We start from the raw sequence: 17,907 nt of genomic DNA, 5'->3' as shown, positions 1-17,907 counted from the left end.
AATCTAACTGCCTAAGGCATCGTGGGTTCACTTCCCGCCTTAGGCAGTTCGATTTTTTCAAGTTATTTATAATTTTTAAAAATATGACACATTATGTTAAAAGACCTAACTAAATCTCGAGCACAGTATATGGGCGTATTTGCGTTAAAACGTAATAACGATACATTAAACAACTTTTTCTAACTGATTTATTATTGATATAGCACATGATAACAATTAAAATAATTACATGCATAAATAAAGAGAGTAATCGCTTAAAATATTATATTTACGTTGTCATTTAAGTCTCTTTACGTTGAACAATATACATGAAATTATAGAAATGTGACGACGTAAAAGGGCAATGCGTAAAATCTCAAAATATATAAGAAAAATATAAAAATTGATAACAGCAGTAGCAAAAGCATTACATGTTAAGGCTAAATGTGAAATTTCATTAAATTCGTTTTAGTAGGTCAGAAGATATGACCCAAAAATATGGTTCTGGCCACTAAAATGGCTCTCCTGTAAAATTTACTTTTTTCACTTACGCCAGTATACGTAGGAGCCATCGCTATGGGACCAACAGCTCTGAAATCACAAAAATCAGCTGTATAGTATACTTATAATACAAAAATTCAATACAGGTTGACCAAAATGTATGAAACATTTTTGTGACTACCTACTTGAAATTGTTCTACTTAATCTTTAAAGGCCTTATTATAAGTGGTACATAACTATTTTGGATGAATAGGAACGCGAAAAATGTAACATTTAAAATCATAATACAAAAAGTTAAAAACGCATTGAACACACCCTAAATTGACATTTAGACTGAGTTGCACCATCTTACTTTAACTTTTACAAACGTCAAAAAGCTGTCAAACTCCATACAAAAAACACCGGTTATCGTTAAAGTTAGGCCCGATTCGACCAAACATAGAGTTATACGAATAACTAGTACAGGAATAACTTTACTCTTTGAATTTACTCTCGGCTAAACTAAATTGTGTTTTTCCAACGTTGTCTAGGAGGAGACAATACTCGGTTTTGTGAATCTATGCTTCATGAATGATTACACGAATGAACATAAAGACTGACAAATATGTTTGTTTTTGGCAAGTCAATTTCCAAAGTATCAAATAAAAAAAAAACAAAAACCTATCAAATAGGCCACACAAAACCTTTATAAATGATTCCAAAACCATTTAAAAAAAATATTATAGCTGCTGAATTGATACCTTTCGCGATGCATCAAATCTAAAATTGTTATTTATGTTTGACTTGTTTTCTCTTTCTCTTCCTGTACTACATTGCACCCCCTGCTGCGTTCTCCCTGCTGCCGGACTTGTGGTATCCTTTCTCCTCTTGCATCTCCGTCAGCAGGGGAGCGCCGTGACAACAGAGGGCCCCCGCTGAAAATCAGTTTCGAGACAAGCCCTGGCGCGGTCTTGATGTATGCTGAGCGGGTGCCTTTTTGTCAGAGGGGCATAAGCAGCTATCTGTCCACTTGTGTGTGTATCTCTTTCTGTATGTAGGTACCTATGTCTTGCCTGCTTGTATGCCTTTTTTTCAAATAAAAACTATTCTATTCTATTCTATACTCACCGCTTAACGTCATAAAAAATCATTACGTTTTGTATGGAGCGTTTGTTCATTGGCGAAAGTCCATTATTGTGATTTTCAAATAGTGATATCTCGGGGAGTTTTTAAACTATCTAATTAATTCTTTCGACAATGTTTCAATTAGAAAAAGACCAATCTTTGGAACAAAACAATAAAAATTTGTAGGTAAACATGCATTGATAAGACGTTATGTCACACGTTAGTTGACTAGGCGATAGAAAGTTCATCGGTCGGGTCAATTGTTGGTAGTTTAAGACTACCACTAAAAGCGTAGTATTAATAATCATCCATTCTTCAATAACTGCAATAGCTCCTGTGCACTGTTGCACAGGCTGGGGATGGTGTCTGGCTACATCCTATGATATAGTCAGAGACTAGATCCAGCATGTGCACCACTTTCACTTTTGTCGATTATTTTGCGCTTAAAACGGCCTACCCACGCTAGCCTTATAAAGGACCGGGCCACTTTTGACCCGTGAGCTGAGTGAATAATTACCTGATAATCTGTAAATAATTTTTTGCTATTCCTTTTTTGTAGGTCAAATAGTGAGTTATTCGACTATTTTTCATGCATAGAGAATGATAAATTAATCAGTATTAGACTATTAGATCTAATAACTACGTAATAGCGGCTTCTCTACCTGTTAGTTATGTCAAAACCTTCCTATGTGGTGTGAATGTGCTAATAATACTTAAAATAATTAATACCTACCTAATTAATTAAGAAATCAGTCTATGTTGTCTAAATAAAATTATTGAAACTCAACTTATAAAAGTGTCTCTCGCCGACAGAATTTGCCAACCAATAGCAATTTCACAAAATTTAGAATGCTCGTTTCTATTTAAGCAGACTATCAAGTACCAACCCTTACTTAAATTAATTTTCAGTTTGGTAACTACTAACTATAAAACTGGTTGCCTCGAATACAGTATAAGAACAATACTACAGACTGTATAGCTACGAGTAAATAACAGGAAAACAACCACGTAGATTAGAGCTACATCATTCATTGCAATAATAAATAAATAGGTAGTATAGTTTAAGCGATAATCATGATGCATTCTTATCTTATGGACCTTTGTATTCGCTGCAACGATCATTAGAATAAAGAATAATGTGGGTGTGAGTATATTGCCGGCGCGTAATCGCACGCGCAGGCTCTGTGGCCGCCGGCGAGAGTAAAAGTAATCTTCCGGCGGGCTTCCGCGGTCCCCTCCCGCGCGCCCCGCCCCCCGCGCCGCGCCGACACCTTCCGACTTTTACTTTCCGATGACGTGTGCGCGGCGCGGGCGCACTCCCGCCACACAGCTGATCGCCTCACTCACCTCGACCCTCCCATCAAGCGACTTGAATAGTAAAATGCTCTAATATAATATTAATTGTTCACAAACGACGCTAACTCGCAATTTAAAAACCAAAACTGTAATTAACTTGACTTGTGGCACTTTCGCGGTTTCCGCGAGCGGCATGCAGCGCGGCGCCTGCAGCATTCGGCTGAAACTCAATATAGGCCGGAGCCCGTACGAGTGCGCGCGACTTTCTGTTCGCTTCCCAAATACATACAATACATGTTACTCGTTCTCAAGTTAGACGCGACTTGTTTTACGAGTACGATAGAGGGCCGTCATTTATTTTGTTTTTATTATTTCGTATATTTCACTTGGGTACATAATTGGTTGTGCGGGTGAAGATCTAGATCTGTAAACGCTCACACCCTGATTTTGTCAGTTAGAAGTAGCTGCAAAAATTTATGTTAAATTTTAAGTAATTCTAACACCTACTATTAGTTATTGAAATAAAAATTAAAAAGTTTTATGTTATGTTGCAAAATTTCTGTCGAAAACAACCAAGTGAAACATCATCCAAACAAAACACATGATAGGAAGTTAAGTTCTTGTTTGTTAACCTCTATCCTATTTTATTTAGATTAATCAAGCTCACCTAGACCTCTTGTGATAGAGCCACTCGTTTGTGTCTTTGTAAACAGACTCATTAATGTGCCCTACCCTTTTTTCCCAATCTGTTTGTATGTTACGCACTGACGGAAAGTTTTTTCTTGTTACATACCTAATATGTTAAGCAGATAACTTTACATTCTTTCTACTTGCAATATTGCAAAATTTAATTGCATATTTTGTGATGTTTTTGTTTTGTATACGTTATAACGTTAACACGCAAAACAATATGTATAATTATTTAATGCATATTATTTTGTTTCTTCACCGTTGTTGTACTTATTTACAAGTAATTCGACTCGGATGTGCACGTGATCTATAAGCTATTATTAACTTTTGTTGTCGGTTAAAAAACTATTATATTTTAAATAAAATATCAATTGGTTGCAAAATTGATCAGTGTGTATCAGTTACACAGGGACAGTTACAACTCTGGTTGGTGTGCGTACTCCAGCATACGCCTGCAAACGTGACTTGGGTGATAAGCGGCGGAGCCCCCCTCCCCCCTAATACTTAAACATGACCAATGCTAATAGATATAACAATGATTCTAATATGCGCAGAACTTCTTAATTTTATTTGATTTATTCAGGAATAACAACAGTCAACTAATGTTACCTACAGACATAAACTAATAAATGTTACTAAACACTAAGGAAGTCTGAAAAGTTTTTCAAAAACATAACTCTCCTTTTGGCGCAGTTGGGTAAAAACTGATAACTAGTAATTAGATCTAGACCTGAGCAATGCCTATTATATTAATAACTAGATCAAACGCTATGTGTTCCAGATTACTCGTACATACGTAAATCTACCAATATAATTTTATTATCATCTTTATAAAATACATAATTAATATAAATGTCAAATAATGTAACCTTAATCAAGTTCAGATTAACCAATTTTCCAAACCTGAAACGATTTCAGTTAATAATATTCAACTAATTATATCCGTGCGGATCATCCTTGGAGAGGGCGCCGCGCCGGTCACGTGCTCGCGGCCCTCCCGCCCACTTCTCCTGGCTTGATCAAAAATGCAGGCACTCCTCTGAAACATTAAGAACGCAGTGATGGGTTAATGGGTCACATCAGGTCCTCCGAGCACTATCTGCTTTCTTGTGCGCTTTCGCTCAATTCACACGTTTACGAAAATGATCGCTCGTCGCCGGAAAACGTTTGCTTTCTCCATTGCGCAACGCAGCACTTCCCGCTCGCCCCGCGCCCCGCCTCACCCCCGCTACACTCCTCACCTATATTTCCCGAGTAGGAAGCGAACGAGTTGCGCAACGCGCTTTCCACCAGCGCCTGCGCAGCATTCCGATCACAGCCCACCGCCGCGCTCGTAGCTAACGACGGTTCTAAGCACACTTTAAGACTGTTTATTTCATTTGTTGGAAAAACATAATGACCCAGTTTTTCTCAATTTTCAAAGGTTTTCAAGAAGAAAGTCTTATCTATTAGGTACTGTTCTACCGTATCCACAAATACCGCATTATTTAAGCATAGAGACTGAAAACCCGTCCACCCCTGCAACCTTTAGAGCTCAGAAACGCGATGCATGAAGTATTTCATCGAATGATAAGAGATCTCGCTAGATTTGCAATTTTGGCAAACCATTATCACGAGAGCATTTTGGGAGCCGTCACTTTCTACCGCCTGCCAAAGAAAGTGAGAGTCGTGCGTCAGAGCAGCCTCGCGCCCCGCGCCGCGCATTCGGACACTTTCTCTCGGAGCGAATAGGTCAGGGACTGTTACTAGGTATTATCGAGCTGAACCGCGCTCATTATGAGATGCACTCGCTGGTTTTACTTTCTTAAGCGCCCGAGCCGAGACCGGTGAAAAATTCACAGTTTAATAATCGTACGGATTAAATGTACAGTTTCCAGCAGTACTTTTTTAATCCATTTTAATAACTATATTACAATTGATGGTATACTTATTATCTAATGAATTTATTGTTGATTGATAAATAAATACATCACTACTGGCAAACACAGTAATAATATACCAAAGTAATTTCGTGATTAATGGCGTTATGAACATATCTTCTGAAGTAAACCACTCATTTTTTTGCAAGTACCTATCTGGATAATTATTAATGACGCAAGTACACTATGCGGGAAATTGACCGAGACGAAGAGCGAGCCCGCACACAGAATCTACCCGAAGTACATGTTTACACTATAAGTCTCGATCAATTTCCCGTTATATGTAGGTATACTTAGTGTATTTGCGTCATAAGAAAAGTATAAAGGAAACATTACAAAAATGACATTAGGTAACTAAATAAAATATTTACTGACTGAGATTAATTTTTAACGTCAAATTCTATGAATATACTTATATTCTATCTTATAATAACTGAGGACAAAAAATAGAGTATAATTATGTAGTAGAACAAATCAGATTTGCTCCTCGGTAGCCATCCCTACTGTGCACTTTATGGTCAATGTCAAAGCTATTATGAAATGCGCGAGGTATGTTATAAATTGTATGTTATTGTCATCAATTGTTCCAACACATGTTATTGCATCAACCTGCAGTCCGCCACTCGCTCGCGATGGCCGCGGAGCCGTCGAGCGCAAGACGCGTGCGCGCGCGCAGGAAGCGGTCGCGCCCGATCTTACGATCGCGATCACTTGTGCATAATGTTAGGCGCGATGTCGTCATTGGAGAGCCCAGCGTGCGCACTTTCTCTGAGTGAGAGCGCTCCCCGCCGCGTCCAGCGCTCTGGACACCTGACAGTCATAAGCGATGCGACCGGCATCCGACGCGGGTAGTCGCAGCGTTGTGCAACGTGCGTGTGGCGGCGCGCGGAACGGTGAGGAAAGCGTGGCGGCGCACGCAACCGACAACTGGGTTACTTCCCGCTTCCTGACCCCGCGCCCCGCCCCGCCCGCCCCGCGCCACCCGCCCTGCTGCGCCCGCGCACACTCAGCTTTTTCACGAGGAAACTCAACGCGCAAGACGCATCGGTTCCCACGGCCGTTATTGTTTCTACTGATTATCGTTTACATTCGACATCACTTCATAACCTATAGTTTTCCCAAGATCCCACTTATTACACAATAAACGTTACAAAAAAAATTGTACTGGTGCGAATTAAATCACTGGTGTATTTTTTCTTAAGTTAGGTACTTTAGTTGTAAAATATGTTACTTGCCTTTTTGGGACCAGCATTTCTGCCTAAAATTTACTCAATGAATGAATACTTAAGGCCAGAAATGTAAGGTAATTTAATAAGTGGTGAATGAGACAGAGGCTGCGCCGGCGCGTGCTATGCTAATGCGCCGGCTCGCCTTGGACCGCCTCAAACGTTGCGATAATTAGCGACACTCACGACACGCTTGCCGCGCGTTATTGCCAGTCTCAAAACATGACAGTTAAAGTTAAATAAAAAAAGTTAAATAATCTAAAACGTCATTATTCGCTTGTACCTACCTATGTACTCGTATTTTTATTGAATTTATGACAGCAAAACTTATTCTGTAATACAATGGAAGCTGTTAATGACGCGATCACTACTGTTATCTGACTGTTTACATAGCGGCCTCACAGCAATGCACACGCTAGAAAGTGAAAGTAGTTGCATTACGGTGCTAGCTATTTGAAAAACATAGAGCAGGTAGTCGTGGATGAACGTCGAGTTTAGATTTGGCGGCGCGCGGGAGGCTTCTAATCGCCGCGCGTCACGTGGCGGCCGCCCGAGGGCGCCCCGTGCGGCGCCGCGTGAGCGCCCCCCTCCCCCTCCCCCTCCCCCCCATGCCCCCTCCGCGCCCGCCCTCGCTGCGAGAGCCACTTATCGTCTGTCACATTTTCTAATAGATTATTGTTATTTGTATGTATCATATTTTCGCCCAAATGTTTACAGATTCCAAATTGCCAACATTCAGAAACATTTCAATTAAAAGAAAAAAATCATAAAACTCAGCAATGTATATTACTAGCACAGCACTACTATCTCACCCACCTTAGAGTTGTTACAAAAATTTAGACAAAAAGATTATTAACGCGAGTCCAACCAATACCTTATCCCACTCTGGTATTGAATAAGTGCAAAAATAACTAAATCAAAAGCGTTTAAAAGATTCATTCATATGAGTGCGTGTCGTCGTTTCAAAGTATGGAACTAGGAGTCAAGAAGTTGTGTTACCATGGCAATCACAAAGCCTACCTGATTTAATCCGTTTTTACATTTAACAATGATGATACATTTTGAACTATTTTTTACTAAACGGTTAACGGGTGTTGTGTTTGTGTCGTAACGGGACTTCGTAGCATAGGGAATCGTAGCGTAGCGGGCGTAGTTCGGGAATCGTAGCGTCGGCCTCCGTAGCGCCGGCGTAGCGTGCTGCGTGTGCATGGAGCGCTCGCGTAGCACGGCTGGCGCGCGCTACGCTCGCCCGCCCGCGGGTACCTGTCACTTGTGACGTCACTTCACGCAACACCTTCTGTGTTGACCAACAAATCGCGAACTTATTCCATTGTTGGCGTCGACTACTTTGAAGTGCAAATTACTTCATATTTGAAATGGGAATAGTGGATCTCGTCCCGTTCATTTGTATTTACACACATCGGAAATTAATCCCGAAGTTAGCTGTCGGTAGCTAAACATCGGGCTAAGTTAACGCTCGCGGTAACTACCTCAAAGTCTCAACCAATAGTAATCATGTATAATATGAAATCTCTATGCACTCAATGAATTGCCTTGCCAATTTCTATCTATCTCTATGAGTATCCTCACAACGTAATAATTGTAAAAAAGTAGAATATTCACACAAAAAAGTAGCGTTTGTGACGTGTTTTTGGTGTACAGATTATTTTGTTGACATACCTATATAGTTATGCATTCCATACAATTGTGTGTAACATGATAACCATGAGTTTTATGTATGTATTAATTTACTTACATATTTCTTATGCTGCTATCGCGAATATATTTGACATTCGTTAATTGCTTATGAATTTGGCACAGCGACTGTAGTATTATGATAACTTTATATTGATTTTATGTGTAACAACTCTCTTATGGTAAATGATACGCGTGCAATATTGATTGAGTGCTCGAACTCGCGCATCCCTTGCTGTGCGCTCGGGCAGCGCGTCCCGTAGGCTAAGACGCGGGCGGCGGTCGCGGGCCTCTCTCCAGGACGCATCAACGAGCGCGCTGGTTGGTGTCGTCCTGGCGTGGGCGCGCCCGCAGCGACGCTCACGGTCAGGCTTCTTGTTGCAGGCAAGTCCGTCAACAGTAAGGATGCGCTCGAAGACAAGAAGGATGACAACGAGCTCTGGGAGGCGCAAGCTGCCTTCCTGGGCCCCAACCTATGGGACAAGACGTTGCCCTACGACCCCGATCTCAAGGTACACGAAGTCAGTAATCGCCACTTTATTACCTACTGCGTGTTCTGTGTGCGTCTTTCGGCTTCCTAACCACCGCCGCCCGCACTAGGTAATAGAGTCGCTTCTGCCATCCCGACCCTGCTTGAACGCTGATTATATTTAATTAATAGGATTAGATGTTTATTTGCGGAAGCGAATTGGCGAAGTGCGACGATGTGACGCTGCGCGAGTGTGCCTTGCGCGTGCGCGCGCAGGGTGCCGAGTGTGACGCGGGTGCGTGTGTTGCAGTACGTGGACCTAGACGAGTTCCTGTCGGAGAATGGCATGCCGGGCGAGGGGCTGGGCGGCGCGCACCTGGGCGGCGGCGGCTTCGGCGCGGGCGCGGGGCTGGCGCTGGGGCTGCCGGCGCCCGTCACCAAGCGCGAGCGCTCGCCCTCGCCCTCCGACTGCATGAGCCCCGACACCATCAACCCGCCGCTGTCGCCTGCCGACTCCAGTCAGTATACTCTCTTCTTAAACTTCCTACTCACCGCTTGCAGCGTATGTGCGTTGCTGCCTCTTGCATCCATTGAAATTGTCTCAATTTCAACTGTCAAAAGTTCGGTCTTCATACGATCTTTAATCATTTTCTCTATCAATTTTAATTATTTCCAAGTGGACGATATCTTTATCTCTGGGATACCTATATATTATACCAATGCAAATGTAGGTAGGTAATTGCTTAGGTAATGCAGCTGATATAAATTGACAATCGAATCACTTTCTTTGTGTATAATTTTAATTTTCACAATAAATCTAAAGGTCTGTCTGTTGAATTAGCCTGCTTGTTGACTTTTCTTGCTATACAATACTAAATACTAAACAGTCCCGCCTCGATGATTTCAGCATTCTCCATGGCATCGTCGGGCCGTGACTTCGACCCCCGGACGCGCGCCTTCTCCGACGAGGAGCTGAAGCCGCAGCCCATGATCAAGAAGTCCCGGAAACAGGTAAATGAAGTTAGTGCGCTGATCATTCCTAGCGGCATGCGCCACCCGCCTGCGGGGAGCGGACTCCTCACCCCCTGCCCTCACTCGCACGGCACACACACTAACGAACGCACTTTACTGTCGTCACTTCTATTTGTAGGGATCAATCACATAATGATGCGCTTTATGTAATGATGATGACTTAAGCTATGAAAAATTATAAACTAAACATTTAGCCTTGATTACTCAATGCTGAATTTGTTCACAAAAAACTACTCCAGTAAAAGAAATTAATATTGTTTTTACAATGTTCTAAAACATTATCTAGTAATTTCTCGTTTCAAGATTTTTTGGCGATTTTATAAGTCTTATATAATTTTGCTCTAGACGCGAAAGTTTGTGAACGACATAAAGATAGCTGAACTCCTTTACAAAAAAACAGACTCGCATGGATTACGATGAGTCTACACTATGCCATAGTACATCAGAGGCCTACTTTACTAAACGCCGAGGAAGTAGTCGGAAAAGCTAAATATACACTTTGTAATCGGATGAAAACCAACCTGTAAACTGCTTTGAAAGGACACTACTTTTCTTGATCTCAACAAAAATCTTTAATTAAAACACCGTTTGGAATATACTGGACGCAGGTAGTGCCAAATGCATTAAAGACCTGGTTTTCGTCAGAAGGTAGAATACATTGCACCAGTTGCATCCTTGCTCCCATCCCCTCCCATGAGCTCTATTAACGCTTTATCATTAGACTAACCGAATAATATGACAACCTATTAAACAGCAAAGGACATTTTGTAAACTTCATAGGTAATTTATGAAGTTTTCAAACTGCTTTTTGCTACACATAACGAGCGCGCGTATTGTTTTAATTAATAATATTACAATTATTTCAGATTTGCAAATGTTTTTTAAATTTTACTGCGCTCTCGGAATATGGTTGTTCTTATGTAGTTTGACATGAATCTTTGTCCGAACCATCGCTGGTTCGCCGCTAAGGAACCAGTCGTGGACCGAGGGGGCCGAGCTGAGGCCGAGGGCTGCGAGTGATATCTATGAACATTGTTCATAACAACTATTCCCGCTCTCAGCTGCGATAACATGCTAGTTTAATAAGCCTATTAGAGCGGACAAATTGTGCCCTCATAAATGATATTCATTCCTACAGGTTGAAATGATAATAATTTTCTGTCGTCCAAACTTGCAATTGCAGACAATAATCGGGACTCTGTCACTCGCAGCTGCTCCGCTCGGGCGCGGTTTGTGCACGAGGCGTATGAGTAGATAGTTATTTTATACATACAGGGTGTTAGGTAAATGGGTATATGAGCCGACACTAGCCCATGTTAACATGGTCATATAAATGGTATGGTGAAGTCAGAAAATTGATATCTTCATTTTAATTATTATTTTTTTCATACAAATTGGATTTTATAAAATTTATTTTTTATGAAAATTAAAAATATTAAAATGATGATATCAAATTTCTGACTTCACCATACCATTTATATGACCATGTTAACATGGGCTAGTGTCGGCTCATATACCCATTTACCTAACACCCTGTATACTACCAACGAACACACTCGAGCACATACCGCACTTTATAAAGTTTTTGGTTGTGGAGTTTTTTATTTTTCACATAAAATGGGAAGGTTCACAAATCTATCGGAATTTTAAATGTACATAATAATTATTAAGTTCAAATGGGAAAAGACTAAATAGTAAGTGGAATTTATGCAATAAAGGTTGCAATTAATGTAATTCTTAAAAAAAAATATAAATCTTTCTTTTCTAAATAAAATTCACATGATAAAATATTAAAAGGTTTGTATTACCTACTTCAAAATACGTGATTTTCTACTAAAACCTTCAGCTTTTTAAAATGCAAGTAAACCTTTATTGTTAATCTTGAACAACTTAAGTCGAATGATACTGTTAAGATACAGGTGAACCAGAGGGGATCCACGTAAGACGTGCTTCACTGTTTAGTCTGTTCCCCGCGAGCCGTAACACGCTGTTGTATTTATTGGTGGGTGAAGGGTGGTTTGAGTGTGTGGCGGCGTGCTAACCCATATCGACGTCGCCGGCAGTTCGTGCCCGACGACCTGAAGGATGACAAGTACTGGGCGCGCCGGCGGAAGAACAACATGGCCGCCAAGCGCTCCCGCGACGCGCGCCGCATGAAGGAGAACCAGATCGCGCTGCGGGCTGGCTATCTCGAGAAGGAGGTCAGTAATGGTCATCTTTTCACACGGCTTCCAAGTATTAACTACCCACATGTGTGAGTCGGACTCGCGTACGTAGGGTATCTATACAACATTAGACAAATCGAGTAATAGTAATAGGCCGCGTTTTTACTCTTTGGGAACTCTAAAAAGATGCGATTAGAGCTTTATATCATGACTAAATAATGAGTTCTTCTAACTTCTATCGTTGAATTCCATTAGTCACATAGTGATCCGAGCACATCGGGATACGCCGGCCCTTATCCATATCGCGATGTCAATGTGCCCAGTAAAAAGCAGGTCGACGAAATCAACGTACCTATGTATTTGTCGATATTCCCAAATAGAACTGGGCAGATGAAAATGAAAATGAAAAAAATGAAAAATATTTTATTGACACTTAGTACGAATGTTACAAGTAGTTGAGGAATTCCTCTCTTTAAGTTTAAGTAACCTGTATTGTGAGGAATCCACTCTTTCGTCACATCCATAGATGTTCTAAACTTACATTATGAAAATATTACCCACTTAATAACAAACACACAACACAAAAATAAAAAAAGGTTTACATTACCGAGGTTCGGGATATCATGAAACCGTTTGCATTTCGCGCCGATGGTGGCGCTGTCTTCGGGCATTTCACTTTGTTTACTCATCTACGAGTAATAACATTGGAAACTTATTGCAATAGTAAATTTTTTTACAGAAATATACATTAAATTGTGTGCGGTGTGTGAAATCAAACGTTCCTCCAATGGAAAACCTTTACAAACCATATTTATGCCTAAGTATCGCTGGCTAAATCGTCAAACGTTTAGCGTTTGAACGATATCGAGCCATATCGTTCAACGCTTTATCGTTTGACGGGAGCGAATGGTAACATGGCCAGATCATGAAATGCCGGCGTATCACGATGTGAACGGGCATATCACCCACGAAGTAACCAATCAATTTAACATCAAGTGCGATTGCGGTCAAATGCCTGCCTTGTTCTGCATTCAAAAAATCCAATGATCGGCTCGGTTGTTTCTAATGAAGTCCTACAAGAGACGTAGAATTTTAAAAATAATTTTCGACATTATTTGAATACGATTCAAGAAAATAGAAGGTAGTCAAACAAAAATACCTATTTACACTACCTACTTTACGTGGCTTCCTTCAGTAGGCTATCCGACATGCTAAGCGAGCGATCCGCGTAGCTCGATGGTGCCGCAGTGTAAACGTATTGCAGTATTGCGAGCCACAGTATAGTTGATGTCGCACGGAAAATATTCGCTAAAAATGCCACTTTCGTTTGTAATTTTTTTTTTGGTGGATAATGCGTTTAGTCATAATAGATCACCTAAATAAATATGGCGAGGATTGAAATAAACACCCTGTATATTATTAATGTTTAACCCTCCCATAGAGGAGGGTGGAATTCCCTCACCCTGCGCACTTCCTAGGCGCTATCACTCACTCCTACCTACCACTGACTGGGTACTACTAACTACTGGTGAATGAAACACTGTCTTGAGGTCAACTGAATTCCACCCTCCTCTATGGGAGGGTTAAACATGGTATAGATAGATGAATTTATATAGGTAGTTAATATTACTTAAGTTTGAAGACATAAATAATTATTGTTTAAGCTCATTCAACTTTTCTCCCTGAAGTCATTAGGCTACATTGTACAATTTCATTTATTTAAATATTATGTATAATTTTTCAGAATATGGGACTGCGACAAGAAGTCGAGCTGCTGAAGAAGGAGAATCACATCTTGCGCGAGAAATTGTCTAAGTACGCGGATGTATAAGCGGCCCATCCTCCCCCTCCACCCCGCATAGCACAAACACGGCACACGACACGTGAAGCCGCGGGCCCCGGCCCGCACGCCACGCCGGCCCCGCGGCCCGCCGGGCCCGGACCGACCTCTGCAGCCGCCGTCGCCGCGCCGAGCGCTCCTCTTCTGCTCGTCGCGGGAACGAGCTCCAGCTGTAGTACCTCCACACGCCTACCTACGCTGTTGTTTCACCTAGAATAGTCGGTTCGATTGTATTAACATAGATCAATGTTACATGTTACAGATTAAGATTTCTTATTATTAATCTATTTTGAAATGTATTCTCCACATACCTATTTCTTGTTAATGTGACCGAATCGCCCTAGCTTCATAGACCATAGTACAGTAATTAATGTGTTTTGACTACCGTAGGTTTAAATAATGTTGCAGTTACCGTAAGTTTATTGACTTAGATTAATAGATAAATCTTAACCAAAGTTCCGATGTCTTTCCTATCGTCGAGCTCTGACCTGCCGTCGTCTCTAATTCCTTCTTTCGGACTCAGTTCGACACACCACAGGGTTAGTCAACGACGTACGGACCAAATTTGGAAATCATTATTTTTGAAGAGATTAGTCGTGTCCCGTCCCCTGGCGTGGCGTGCCGCCGCCGAGCGCCGCAGCGTCCGCGCAAGTTAATGTTGAATGTACGTCGCCGGCGCGGCGCCGCCGCACGCAGATTGCTCAAGTGGCTCGCGCATGCGCAGTAGTAGTGGCTGCCTCTGTATATAGATAGTTGTAAATAGGCCCCAGCCGGCCCCGGGCCGCCCCGGACGCCCGACGCCGCGAAGCGAACCACGAGGTCGCCGTCTGACACCCGTCCGTCGCCGGGCCCGGCCCGCCGGCCCGCGCCGTTGGTCTCTCACTTAGCTCGCTTGTAGGACTGCTCCATATGAGATTAGATCCTAGCGGGGCCCGGGCCGTCCACGCCCCGGGGCCCGTACGTACCCTCTGTCGTTTCTGTAGAAAACGAACACTAGTTTCGTTTCAAATTTACTTAGTGAATAGTTTAAGTAGTAAGTAGATTCCGTAGTGTAGTCGTTATTAGTCTATTTTTGTTATGGCTGTAGTTGTTAACGTTTTGAAAGTTTATATTATTTTTTTTAGTTGTAAAGAGACTCGCGTATTGTGTCGATATGGGTAGGACCCGCATTCTAGATGTAATTCGGCGCCCCGCGCCGCTCACCGCCCGCTCCCTCCCTCCCGAGTCCCGCCCTGCCCGGCGGGAAGGCCGCGGGCGCGGCGCGAGCGCGAGCGTGCGGCGAACCTCGCTCGCGCTCGACGCTCGCGCCGCCCGCGCCCGCGCCCTTCCGCTCGCCGCTGCGTCGTTGGACGTTCCCCTGCACTCTCTTTGACTCGTGCTATTGTTATAATATAATATTTTTGTAGGTTTTTGTCGTTGATAAATGAGTCAATTGAATGTTTATTGAATTGAAGAAAAAATAAATGTTTATAAACTAAGACTAAGAAGTTGTTGCATTTGAAAGTATTATATGAATACAAAGCGAGAACAATAAAATGTTTTTTCTATAAAGGTTTACATGTGAGGGATTCTACAAAGGTGTGATGGTCGACTTTGAAAATAATTGTTTCATATCAAAATGATATTATATGTAATGGACACTTAAATAATGTTTACCAGCCGGGAACGGCATTTGATATTCCATCTTGTTTGTTAAAAAGTATACATACCTTGAATTATTCAATATTACTCATATGTATTGATTCATACACGGTATATAAATCGTTTCCCCGAAATTGTAACATGGGTATATTATTGTAATGTTATATTAAGTGATAAGAAGGAATCGTATGTAAGAACATTTGGTAATGCATATACCAGCATATACCTACGTATGGTAAGCATATGTAAGTGGAAGGGGCGGGGCCGCGCCACCTGCCTGCTCCCCGCACCTCACCCGCCCTACCGCACCTCTCCTTATTTATTGACGACCTCTGCTGAGGCTCCGTCTGATGTCTACATTGCAACAACATACAACCATATTGATTTACATGTACGAGTAGTATTTTGTTTGAGTTTAATTTATATGGTTCTATGGATTGAAATAAACGTTAATTGTTGTAATTATGTTTAATTGTTTTTTTTGTGGGGGCGGGGCGGGCCAGCCGCGCCAGCGGCAGTGATATGAACGGACTGTCACCGTAGGTACTTAATGTTTCGAGCGCTGGATGTAGCGACTAGCGACCTCACGGCCTCTAGTGGGCCGCTTTACAAGCCGCTGATACGTTTTCTCGATCGGTGTTTTATGTAATAAATTGTGGTAAAGTACCTTGCACATAACATGAGTTTTTATTATCCCACCCTGAATGTTAATGTTAAATAAACAAAATATCAAAAGCTCCGCTCTTTATTATGTGCACCCCGACCATTCTGTGGATACTTCTTGTGACTTACGCAGCACCGTGCGTATGCCACCGCCTACTCAACAGCTGCAACTCGTCTGCTGCTACGGCGTAGCACTTTGAGGTTCGCGTACGCGTCGAATTCGTAGTTTACGATTAATTGGTATCGTAATCTCGTAGTTCGTAGTAAAGTATTGATATTGATAGATTTACCACGGAACTGGATTTTGTCAGCGAAAACTCAAAGAAAATGATGTACTTACCATAATACTACTCTATCCTAGCAAGCTGCATCATTCATGATCTTGATGAACATGCTATTGTTAGAGTAAAATTAAATTCTCCTTTCTTTTGAACTTATTTTAGCGTGTGTGTTGTTAATTAAATAATCAAACAAAGATCTAATGATTAACTATAAATCTATAAGTAAAGAAACTAACAAAACCTGTAAGTACTCGTATTTAATTTTTATTAACAATTTTAGATTTATTCTGGCTACGAGTTTACCGTAAGGTACAAATATCTAACAAGCATGCTCAAATAAAAATAAAAATCTTATCAAATAAAACTATTTATTTAAGTTTAATATTATCTATACAAAAAATGGCAACAATATTACTTGAACAATAACATAAACCCTATTTACAAATAATATGAAGCATTCTTCAGCCAGTCTGCCACCCTGTAGTAAAGCATTGCTGTTGGAATTCACGCAATTTGCTCCAAATGTAAAAATATGAAACTGTCTTGTCTGCTATAAAATTGACTATAACAACCTTTAATGAACACGCATCCCGTCATCTCATTAGACTTAAAACAAGTTATATTTTGGTTCTTTCATTTTACTACTACTAATGCTCTATCGCCCAATAACATGCACTATGTAGCAACTTTATGAAGTCTTAGATACGTGGTATGATACCGGAATCATTCGAATAAATCTACAATATTTGAGCGGAGTCGTTTCGGTAGTAAAGAATTATACACTTAATGGAACTCTACTTTTTACATGCTGCAATAGTTCACAATATATTCCTATGAACGATGAACAAATACGAAATGTAATTAATAAATAGTGGCAGCGCGGTCATTCTACAGCAACAGCGGCCAAGCCAACAGCCACGGCCGCGGCGCCGCATGGGCCTGGGCAAGGAGTCGGCTTCTTCATCATCATTCACCGGCTCGTGTGGGGGCCGTGGGTCGGCGAGCGCGCTCGGCCATTCACGAGGCCATTGGAACACTCGTGCTGTTAAACCTTTTTAAATGTTTCAGTCAAATTGGAATTTTGACAAAGCTCCTTAAATAAAAAGAAAAGAAAAATGAATGCGCCAATTTCAACACATATCAAAGAAACGGTTCCAAAAACCGGTTGTAATAACCAGATGTTTTTGACACAACTATACAAAAACTTATATGCACTAGGTCTACAGTATGATAATTAGTAACAATAATTACTATAATATAAAAAGTATGATAAAATTATGCTATAGGTGGAGATAATAACTGGTTTGTTCAATAATTTACCTACTAAATTTCACAATAGCTAACTTGTCTACTCACAAGGAGGCAACAGTAGCAGAGGCACTTACATTGGGTGAACAAAATTGAGT

At 41.3% G+C, this 17,907-nt stretch overlaps 1 protein-coding gene across 6 annotated transcripts in view; it reads left to right on the top strand.

The window, feature by feature from the left end:
• LOC135086827 (hepatic leukemia factor) overlaps positions 1 to 16,235 on the top strand; it is a 206,919-nt gene extending 190,684 nt beyond the window's left edge. For 3 of the 6 annotated variants that reach the window (XM_063981634.1, XM_063981630.1, XM_063981635.1), the window contains 5 exons: positions 8,795 to 8,931; positions 9,190 to 9,397; positions 9,787 to 9,899; positions 11,975 to 12,112; positions 13,821 to 16,235. In XM_063981634.1, coding sequence (XP_063837704.1) covers positions 8,795 to 8,931; positions 9,190 to 9,397; positions 9,787 to 9,899; positions 11,975 to 12,112; positions 13,821 to 13,907 — 683 coding nt within the window. In that variant the 3' untranslated portion in view covers positions 13,908 to 16,235. The remainder of the gene's footprint in view (positions 1 to 8,794; positions 8,932 to 9,189; positions 9,398 to 9,786; positions 9,900 to 11,974; positions 12,113 to 13,820) is intronic. The other 3 variants (XM_063981632.1, XM_063981631.1, XM_063981633.1) reach the window with 3 other exon arrangements.
• Positions 16,236 to 17,907: the final 1,672 nt, after the last annotated feature.

The sequence above is a fragment of the Ostrinia nubilalis genome, chromosome Z (assembly GCF_963855985.1).
Source record: "Ostrinia nubilalis chromosome Z, ilOstNubi1.1, whole genome shotgun sequence".
Taxonomy (NCBI): domain Eukaryota; kingdom Metazoa; phylum Arthropoda; class Insecta; order Lepidoptera; family Crambidae; genus Ostrinia; species Ostrinia nubilalis.
Note: the sequence above shows the minus strand (reverse complement) of the source record. Positions and strands in the feature narration are given on the sequence as shown.